The sequence below is a fragment of the Notamacropus eugenii genome, chromosome X (genome assembly GCF_028372415.1).
Source record: "Notamacropus eugenii isolate mMacEug1 chromosome X, mMacEug1.pri_v2, whole genome shotgun sequence".
Lineage (NCBI taxonomy): Eukaryota > Metazoa > Chordata > Mammalia > Diprotodontia > Macropodidae > Notamacropus > Notamacropus eugenii.
The window spans coordinates 9,692,953-9,703,601 of NC_092879.1; the positions used below are offsets into that span (position 1 = coordinate 9,692,953).

Sequence of the window (10,649 nt, forward strand, 5' to 3'; positions counted from 1 at the left end):
CTGCATTCCTTCTATTTTTAACTACAATCGTTTGATTTATGCCAGAAAATTTTAATTTAAAATAATTGAAATTATCCATTTCACACTTCAACAATGCTCTCATCTTATAGATTAAGGTCTGATATGATTGTCTCTGCTTCCTTTACATCTTTTTTTCCTGATTTCTTTGAAGTTCCTGCTGAGGATAGCTAGCATTTATAGCAATATACTCTACAAATATTACTTCATTTGATCCTCACAACGATTCTGGGAAGTAGGTTCTATTATAATCCTCATTTTACAGTTGGGGAAACTGAGGCAGAGGTAAAGTGACTTGTCCAGAATCGCATAGCTAGGAAGTTATTAAGGTCAGATTTGAATTCAGGTCTTTCTGACTCCAGGCCCAGTGCTCTACTGTGCCTACTATGTGCCAGGCACAGTACAAAGTGTGCTAAGCCAGAAATGGAGTTGCCTTTCCCTCTGGGAGCTGACAGTTTATTGGGGGAGCCAACATATCCACGAATAAGTCTTAGATGCCAAATAAATACAAAGTAAGTTCTGGGGAGCAGGGAGAGGTCCCCAAAAGCTAAGAAGATGGAGCTGCTAAAGGAGGCAGCAGCAGTGCCACACTAGAGCCTGGCAGGACGTTCTAGAGGAAGGCTAAGAGGCATTCTGCATACAGAAAGAAGTTCCTTCCAACTCCAAGGTTGGAGTTTTGGGGCTAGAGGTCCCTGAGAGGACACACTCAGTACCCCAAAGACAAACTGCTTATTTCCAGTTGTTTATGGCCATCCCTGGAACTGGTTATTCCTGGCCTGGGGCTGGGGCGGGGGGGAGGGGCACTTCTCCCAAGTGAATCCTCCTCCTCCTCCAAGCCCAGGCTTGGAAGTTTGCCTTTTTATCCAGGAACCTTGCTTCCAGCTAGAGTTTCAGAGATGAGAGTGGGCTCCCCCCCATCCCCAGAGGAAGGTCCTGGAGGCAGCTCAGGTTACTGCCAGATGGCCAGGAGTCACTTTCTCCCAGCTGTCAACAACCTCCTCTCTTCTTCCTGGGGCCACATTGTATGTTTGCTCTTCCAGGATGAAGAAGACTGTGAGACAAGCTGGCTGTCCAGCCCCACAAAGGAACTCCCAGCAGTCCAAGCTCATACAGCCTTCTCCCCACCAGGCACCTCAGTCTGCAGCCAGGATGCAAGCAGTAGATTCCTCGAGCCCTAGAGGAAGCAGGCCTATCGCATACCCCTGGGGACCAGGTAAGTGTTTGGATGTCCCTATCCTCCCTCCAATTGGATAACAGCCTCTTCCCTATCCCCTATCCCCTGGTTAAGGAGAGAAATTAGAACCTAGTAAGGTCAGATGTACAAAACTCTAGACCTTAGGAAGATTCAATTGAGTCAGGTATGAGGGAGGGGGGGCACGGAGTGTGTGTGTGTGTGTGTGTGTGTGTGTGTGTGTGTGTGTGTGTGTGTGTGTGTGTGTGTGTGTGTGTGTGTGTGTCTGTGCCTGTGTCTGTGTCTGTGTCTGTCTGTGTGTCTGTGTCTGTGTCTGTGTCTGTGTGTGTGTGTCTGCGAGCCTTGTGGATAAGACCAGGATGCTCCTACCTTCTTTCCTTGACTCCCCTTTCTCAGGTTGGTCACCAAGGATGTCCATCTCCAAGCATTTCCTAATCTTCCTCCTAGCAGCACAATGAGGTGAGCCAAGTAGGCTTCAGCCAGAGAAGCCGAGGTTCAGAATGAAGACCTTGGCATTGTATTGGCCAGCCCTTGGACACTCACACCCTCTGGCCTTGGCCCCATTTCATCCACCTTGGGAACTGAGCTCAGCCCTGCCTGCTATTGGGATGGAGAAGCAGGCCAAAGGGTGTTAGACTCATGGGAAAGGGAAGGTGGGGGAAAGGAGGGGAGAAGAGAAGAAGGGGACAGATATCTATAGCCAAATCTTACCTCCTTTTCCTTTGTTGCCCAGCTTCTCCCAGGCCCTGTGGATCTGGGCAAACGGCCAAGTCTTGGCTTCACTGAGACCTTCCCAGGGGCCGACTGAGATCCCACCAACTTCCTCCCATGGTGAGCACCACATTTGCCCTCCCAAACTTGGAAGGAATAGATGGACATCCAGTCATTTTCTATTCCACTCCCTCCTCTTTATAACCTCAACCACCAGCCCAGTTCTAGCCTTCCACACCTATCAGCCAGATGACTGGAACAGTCTCCTAGCCAATCTCTCTGCTTGGAGTCTCCCCTTGCCCATTCCTCCATCCTGAGTGACCTCCCTACTATCACATTTGGGCTCAAAAATTCTGTGGCTTTACTGGGCCAGAAATGTCAAAAATCAATTGTTCTCTGTTATCAAGGAGATAACAAGATAGCAAGGTCCACCCAGGCCTATGTGGCCCTCCGTAGCATGGCCGCAACTCCCCTTCAAAGCCACACTTCATACTGGGCTCCAATTTGCCCTTCTAGTAGTGGGCCAGTCTCCATTGTCTCTGCCTCCTATGCTGCACTCAAAATGTCCTCTTGCCAGGAATGCCTTCCCCCTTGTCTAATTCTTCTAGGCCCCGGCTCCGGTGCCACCTCCATAAAGCCCCCAGTGGCATGCCCAAAGGCAAATCTACCTTTGCCTGACATAAAAGTTCAATTTCTCAACCAGACTAGAGGTTCCCCAGGGCAGAGATTGGATGCTTCCCCTCTTGCCTAACAGTGGAGTAAGCCCCCAGGGACCTAAATTAACTACATTCTGCCCCTCCCTCAGGCTAGGAACATTTAGACTAGTGCTTCCTGAACCGTGGGTCAAACAAAACTCTATATGGGATCACAACCCACAGTTTTAAGAAGCGCAGATAGGGGTCAGGAGTGGAAAAAGTTTGGGAAGCCCTGATTTAGACCAATGATCCCTGCTTTCCCTTCCGGCTGATGGGACTACAGGGGAGGCCACATCTACGCCCACTGCCTTCCAAGGACTCTGTTGCCTGCCTCCCAACCTCAGTCACACCCACCAAGCACTGCACAGGGAGCTGTTGCTGACCCATAGGAAGTAAAGGAACCAAGGACCGTTCCCACATAGGCAGATGGTGGGAGGTGGCATAGGGTGGGGCACAGAGGGTAGCTCTGCTTCAGGTGGAAATTCTTCCCCTTTGGTCCCACTCACGTACAAGTGGGAGAAATGGTTGGATCTCTAGGGGGCCCTCTGGTCAGGAAATGGGCCCAATTTGATACCAAGCCAAGGGGCATCCAATACCAATTACCAGAGCTCATCCCACTCCCAACTTCCCATGCCCCCTCTTCCCAGGGTCCTGAGCCTGCAGAACAGGCCTGAACTCCTTCGTGTGCTAGAGAAGAGGCAAGGCCAACCAGGTGCTGGGCCTGGACCTGAGCCCACCCCTCTGCAGGAGGTACTTTATCGCAGGCAACAGAGGCAACAGAAGGTAGGAGCTTCCAGGCTGACCTGAGGCTGAGTCTAGGGAGTGGACATTCAGCCCAGAGTGGTAGGTGGATCTGGGTCCTTAAAGAGAGCAGAAATATCCCAGGTGGATGTGTACTAATGTGGAATCTCAGGCAAGTCACCGAGTCTTTGAGTGTCCATTTTCTCATCTGTGAAATGATGCCATGAGGGCCCACCCTCTCCCGGCTAACATCTCATGTGGTGAAGGGTCCATGGAAATGCCTGGCCTTCTTCTTCTCTCTGTCAAGAAGCAGCAGCAAGAAACAAGGAGCAGGAACCAAGAGGAGCAGCTGGAGTTCATGAGGATCAGAGAGCACCTCCGCCACCAGCCACCTCCCCAGCCCCCAAGTCCCTGACACCACCTGAGGTATCCTCCTCTGCCCACCCCTCACCCTCCTCAGGTCTCAGAGATGGCTGCATCTACCTAGTCCACTTTCCCCAAGAAAAAATGCAATGGTGTTGAAAAATAAACAAATTCTTTATTTCATGAACTGTATGAGAACAAAGTCAAGGGCAGGATGGTTGGCACATTTTGTTGAAAGTCTCACTTTTCCTCCAGGTGTGAGAAGCCCAAGAGGAGGAAGGGCCTTTGTCCTCCCCTTGGATGGAGGGCAGGGATGCAGGTGGAGCAATGGCACTGCTGGGGTGGGCTCTACAGAGGCATCAGGTGAGATGGAGACTAAGTAAGGTGCCAAAGAGCCTGGCCCATGAGAACACTATGGTGTTTGGATACCACTCCCCCTGACCTCAAGAGTGAGGGCACTGGAGCACAGCTTTCTTCAAGGAAAGGATTCCTAGAGGACACCCCCGATCTGTCTGCCCAAATGTGATGAGGGAGCATGTCTATGCTGGGCCAGGGCAACTCCTTTTCCAGAAACAAACATTGAAACAAACATGAACACTCTTTTCCAATCAATCCAACAAAAGGCTTAAAACGCAAGCCAAACAACAAGGCACTATGGGTAGGACCTGGATAAACCAAATGGGCCACAGAGGCACTCTCAACAGGGCCTACAGCAAACGAAAGCAGGAAGATATCCCTGTGCCCCTCTCCCAATCACCCAGAAGGGAGGCTAGAAGGTCAAAATGAGACCAGGGCCCAGACGGGGCCTTCAGTTACGGAGAGAGAAGGGGTTGTCATCATCTGCCTGCATGAAATAGTAGAAAAAGGCCAGAAAAAGAGCAAAACCAATGAAGAGAAGGAACTGGACCCAAAGGGGCACCATTCTCTCATTCTTTCCAAGCTTAGACCCAGGGCCTTGGTCAGGTCTAATAGCCTGGCGGGCTTCTGGAGGGAGGGAGTGCCAGCGGGAGGAAACTGGGGTGGAAGAAAAAGGAGAAGAAACCACTGGGCTGGAAGAGAAGGACGAGTCAGGGCTTGAGCCAGTGACGGATCGGTAATGAGAAACACTCTGGTAGGCATTGCTGTCCCAGTTGAAGTCACTATCAAAGGAGGGGAGAGTTTCAGAAAGATTCAGCCTTGCCCTTATCCCTCCCCCACACCTCCAATGTATGCCCTCCTCTCCAACAGCACTGCCCCTAGCCCATGGCCTCTGCTGTCTCAAAAGCAGTTTCCCCAGCAACAGCCTTCCCTGATGGCCATGGTTCCCCAGCACTGAGGTCTCATTCCTTGGCTTCGAGTCCTCCACTCCCCCCTGAACACATACAGCACCCCTTTTTCCTTGAAATGCCCTCTCCCCGGCCAAATACTTCCTGGTCTTCAAGAGCCCAATCACCAGCCCCATTCCCTGCTGGAAGTGAGTTTGCCTTCTTCAGAATCCCCCAAATGCTTTGCCTGGACCTCCCTTATGACTTTCCTCTCATTCACTGTTGGGCCTATGTCCCAGGACTGGCTGTTTTCACCTCTGCCAAGAAGCTGTGCACCCTTTTGGTGTCTGTTCCAGGAACATCTGCTGAATGAACACTGGGCAGCCCCACCCCCATCCCTTAGCCTTGCTAGTGCCAATGCTGAGGCATAGGATTGAAGCTACTACAGAATGAGTGGCAGGGTGAGAAGAGGGCAGGGCACTGTTCCTTTCACTTACCTGTCTATGTTCTCCTCTTGGGTTACAGGATAGAGAATATTCTCTCTTATCTGTAACAAGGCAGAGAAACAAGGCATGGTCAGTCTCCCTGGCACCAGGGCCATCATCGTCCCTGCTGATGAAAATCCTAACTAGCCACCCACCCATCATGCCCTGCTACAGAGAGGACCAGCTGCCTCCTGGGTCAGACCTATCAGGTAACCAGTCACTTGCTGGCCTGTTGCTTGTGGGGGTGGAGGAACCAGTGCCCTGCCCCCACAGTCTTATTCTCTCTTTCCATGGGCCCCTCGCCAATGGGACAGTGCTAACTGCTCTGCAGCTGTCCTTTCTTCTGCTCAAATAAGGAGGCACACAGCATTTCTGTGCTGAGTTTTGCTCTAAGCCCCTGCCTCCCAAGAACAGAAGTGTGCAGGGCCTCCCTTCCCCCAACTCCAAGCCATGATTGGGCTGACGGGAAGCAAACTAGGTCCTTTCCCCTGACAACAGAGGCAGAGAGCAGCATTCAGCACTGATCTACCAGAAGCAGGGGATGAATGGGGAAGGGACAATTCCCTGGCCTCCCTCAGTTGTCTCCTTGGCCCTGTACTGCTTTCCAGGGCAGCTGTCCTGGTGTGGACTAGTCTCAAGCCTGAGACTCCTTCCCTAGTCAGGCTGGGAGTTGGCTAATGGAAGGCCTTAGCCAACTTGTTCTCTTTTCATGCCCAGCTCAGCAAATCCTAGATTAACTTAGGGTAATGTTCCTGTTCCCCAAATCAGCTCTCTGCCCTGCCTTGGACACCTGGGAGAAGTGGAGATGCATGGTTCAAAATATCCAGAGGCAGTGAGGTATACAGCAAAGAACACTGGAGGTGGGTTTAAAGCCAGGCTCTGCTGCTTACTGGGCAACCTAGAGAGTCCCTAAGTCTCTCAAGGCTTCATTCTCCTCTTCTGTAAAAGCTGGACTACATCTTGTTGTATCTCTAAAATGCTTCTGCCTCAAAGTCAGCAATTCCCCAAATGGGGCTCTGCTCTTCTGTGTAGTTGGCTGAGAAATCTTGAGGTGGGTCTTTTGCCCAAAAGCTGAGTTGAGGGAGGGGACTGAAGGGGCCGCTGGCCAAGCAGACAGCACCTCATGAAACTACACCCCCCCCAAAACCTTTCTTCATACCCACAGGCTGCCCAGAGGAAGGGGGCACTGGCAATTAGGATTAGGCTCTGTCTTAAGGGCCCTCTGGAGAATTCTAGCTAAAAAAAGATTGTGTATACATGATATCACGTGGCAAAACTTGAACATGCTCCAGAAACATCAGCTCCTTATCATCATCATTCCTGTTATTCTTAGAGACGGTAGGGGACACCTAGAAATGGATTCCTGCTGCAGAACTGACTTGGAAAATCACAAATTCACATTGCCTACAGTGTTCTGGATCTTCATTCATTCTGTTCAATGGTTCCTAGTGACATTTTCATGGAGTTCAGAGGTCACTTAGGAGTTTTGCTGGTTGCCCACAGGCCTGAGCTAGATACCTCTGGTGTCAGAGACTGCAAGCCAGCCTCAGAACAGGAAAAGCTGGCTCCAAGTCTTACTATTCTCTGACACATGGGGTCTGGGGGGCCCTAGGTGCTCTGGGAAACTTGCTAAAGTTATGGTACCAGTATGTTGTGGCACAGGGGACTTCCTCATTGAGGAATTTGCTCCAATATCAATGGCATCACAGTCTAACCCTTCATCATTTAATAGTTGATATGGAAGACTGAAAGGTTAGCTGACTTTGGCACCTAGATGGTGGGGAGTGGGGCAGGAACTTTCACTTACCCGCTGGCGCAGGTGAAAAGTAGGTGGCTTGGAACTGCCACTGCTGTAGCTTGTGGAAGGCAGGGGTTCCTGGAAGCTGGTCCTGGTCTTGGCTGCTGGGATGGCTCCAATATCAGTCTCCCCATAAGTCTTGGTAGTTGAGTAACTCTCTTCATAGTAATTGTCATAGTCAACTAGAAGAGTCAGAGGAAGAAAAGGGTAGAGTGCCAGAGACCAAGGCTTTGGTAGAAGCAGCTAAGTGGGGCAATACCACCTGGGCACTGGAGGCACGAAGACCTGAGATCAAATCTGGCCTCAAACACTCACTAGCTGTGACCTTTCACTGCTGTCTGCCTTAGTTTCCATCCTGTAAAGTGGGGAGAATAAGAACATCTATACTCCCAGGGTTGCTGTGAGGCCCAAAGGATAATATTTGTAAAGTGCTAAGCACAGTGCCCAGCACATAGTAAGCACTATATAAATGTTGGAGGCCAAGGACTCCAGACTTGGGCTTAGAACAGCCTTGTACATTTGGAACTATGCCCAAAGGTCTACAAAAATGCGTATACCCTTTGACCCAGCAATATCACTTCTAGGACTGTATCCCAAAGAGATCATAAAAATGGGAAAGAGTCCCACATTTATTTATATTTATATATTTTATTTAATATCTATTAAATTTATTAAGTTATTATAATTATTAAAATAATACAATTATTAAATTGTTAGAATTTATTAAATTTATTATTTGATAAATATTTGTTAAATTTATTGTTGATTATTAAAATAATATAATTATTCAATTAATATAATTATTAAATTATTAGAACTTATTAAATTTAATATATTTATAGCAGCTCTCTTTGTGGTGGCCAAAAACTGGAAATCAAGGGGATGCCCATCAACTGGGGAATGGCTAAACAAGTTGTAGCATATGAATGTAATGGAATACTATTGTGCTATAAGAAATGATGAACAGAAAGACTTTAGAGAGACCTGGAAAGATTTATATAAACTGATGTTGAGTGAAAGGAGCAGAACCACACAGCCACAACCACAGTGTGTGATGAATTTTTCTGGTGGACTTAACCCACAGCAATGCAAGGACCTAAAAAAATTCCCAATGGACTCAAGGCAAAACGCCTTCCACATCAAGAGAAAGAACTAAGGAATTGGATTGCAGAATGAAGCAGACCATTTTCTCTTGTGTTATGTTTTGTTTTATGGTTTCTCCCATTCATTTTAATTCTTCTATGCAATGTGACTAAGGTAAAAATGTACTTAATAAGAATGTATGTGTAGAACCTATATAAGATTGCACGCCGTCTCAGGGAGGGAGTGGGGAAGGAGGGGAAAGATATATGGAAGTGATTGCAGAAAACTGAAAATAAAATAATTTAACAAAAAAAAAAAGAACAGACTTGCAGGCTGCCAAGGTCAGGCCCCAAGTGAGTTGCCTCCAACTATGAAATAATTACAGTCATCCTTGCTTCCCAAACTACCTGCTGTGGCTAATCCATGAAATGAGATCATGAATGAATGAATGGGCAGGCAATGTGACTGGGAGGAAAAGATGTCCATGCAAACAATAAGGATAACAGAAGCCAGCCCAGCCCAGTTGGGCCCTGGCACACTAATGCCAGGCTCAGCCAGAATCATAGGTCTCCTCCCTCACCTTTATCAGTGAGAGCCCTTGGAGCCTCGCTTGGGAGCAGCTCATATTTGTCTAGCCCAAAAGTACTGGCTTCTAGCTGCAGAGAGGGACAAGGGGTCACAGAACAACCAACCATGCACTTTGCCTCCAAACAGCCCCATGGCACTGCAGGCAGCTAGGGAAAGGCAATGCCAAACCAGGCCAGGCCCTACCACTCCTTAGGGTGAACCTGAAGCCTTCTAGGATACAGGAACCACACTCACCTTCATCACCTTCATCCATGTCCTCATCTTCATCCTGTCCCTGTCTGGAACCATAAGCTTCACCCTCAAAATCCTCTGTGGCACAACAGAAAGATACACTGTGAGAAAAGTTGCCTTCCTTAGTCACACTCCCCAAGTCATCCCACAACTGGAGAAGCATTTCATTTCTGCTCAATGAGTCCCACCCTTCCTCCTCACCTGCATATTGGTAAGAAGAGCTGGCAGTCACAGGGGAAAGCTTGGTTCTCTGACTTTCATATTCATAGATTTTCTTTTCATACAGTTTTCGGGTTGAACCTAGATTCACGGACGGACAGGTGAGTGTTCCCAGAGGTCCCAGAGAGCATCCCCCAAGTTTGGAGGGCCTTTGGAACTCAGGGGGGCCTGAGTGGTGATGGGGTGGGAAGGTGCACCCATGACGGGAGAAATCACAGAACTCCCACCAATCCACCAGGAGATCTCACGCTCTTACCGTGCAGGTGTCAATCAACAATATGCCCGATCACATTCGGTTTCAAGCGCTGAGGATCGGGAGGTGGCTTCTTGGGCATGGGACCCGCCAGAAAGGGCCTAGGTGCCCTCAGTTTACATATGGGATTGGGGGCGGGGCAGGCGGCCTCACCTACTCGGTGCCCTACCACACCCCCTAGGCTCCAGGAGGGATGGCGGAGATGTCGCCCCTTCCCTCTCCCCTCTCCCGGCTCCCTCCTCTCTCTGCCCCTCCCTCCTCGTCCACACTCACCCACGACGGGCCCGTGGGGGATGTTGTAGAGCTTCAGCAGGCGAGCGAGCTCCTGGTCCGAGAGGCCGCGGTAGTCCTCCATGGCGGACACCTAGGGGGAAGCCCGACGGGGCGGGCGCGGGTGAGCCGCAGCGATTCGAGAAGCTTCGACGTTCCTCGGCCGCCCGGCCCGCCCTGAGGAGAGAAGCCAGGGGCGGGAGTGCTTACCAGACAGGGCAGAGATGGCTGATCTCCTCAGCAAGCGAGCGAGCGAGCGAGGGACGCGACGGCGACGGCGGGCGGGCGGGCGACGACAGGCGCGACGGGAAGTGAGCGCCGGGGCGTGGTCTGGGCGTGGCCAGAGCCGAGGGGCGGGGCCTGTCCGGCCGGGGGCGCCAAGGCCCGAGCCCAGGGGCGGCGGGGGGCGGGGCTTGGCGAGCAAAGGGGCGAGGCGGGGCTGAGCAGGGACTGCGGGGGCGAGGCTGAGCTGGCCGACAGGGGAGGCCAAGGGGGCGGGGCCCAAGGCTCCAACTGCAGAGCCAAGGGCGCTAAGTGTCCATAAGGATCTCAGTGGTAGCCTAGTGCCTGTTTGCATGGCTCGTATTTTCTCGTCTTTTTATTCATTTTGCGAGGCACTGCCCAGTGCTGTTTTGGAGGCCCTTTGGTGTGGACCCCGTGGATTTGGCTCCTCAGACAGGGCAACAAAGCCTAACCATGAAACATTGTTACGTATTTTCCCCCCAGAACTTAAGAAGCATCCCTAAAAAGGATGAACC

General features: G+C 50.5%; 1 protein-coding gene across 1 annotated transcript; it reads right to left on the minus strand.

Moving 5' to 3' along the window:
* Positions 1-3,875: 3,875 nt before the first annotated feature.
* On the minus strand, positions 3,876-10,283 carry EMD (emerin). Its single transcript, XM_072626891.1, has 7 exons — positions 10,102-10,283; positions 9,895-9,985; positions 9,351-9,449; positions 9,153-9,227; positions 7,257-7,429; positions 5,462-5,511; positions 3,876-4,859 (listed from the first exon to the last, which is right to left on the minus strand). Exons 2-7 carry the CDS (start codon positions 9,974-9,976, stop codon positions 4,529-4,531), a joined length of 810 nt encoding a protein of 269 aa, XP_072482992.1. The 5' UTR covers positions 9,977-9,985; positions 10,102-10,283; the 3' UTR covers positions 3,876-4,528.
* Positions 10,284-10,649: the final 366 nt, after the last annotated feature.

Excerpts from the sequence above, each read along its gene's own strand:
- EMD (XM_072626891.1), bottom strand. The coding sequence starts at position 9,976 with ATGGAGGACTACCGCGGCCTCTCGGACCAGGAGCTCGCTCGCCTGCTG. Across the intron at positions 9,450-9,894 it reads CCCCCACGGGCCCGTCGTGG|GTTCAACCCGAAAACTGTAT; the intron begins GTGAGTGTGGAC and ends CCGTGAATCTAG. Across the intron at positions 5,512-7,256 it reads CTTTTCACCTGCGCCAGCGG|ATAAGAGAGAATATTCTCTA; the intron begins GTAAGTGAAAGT and ends GCCTTGTTACAG.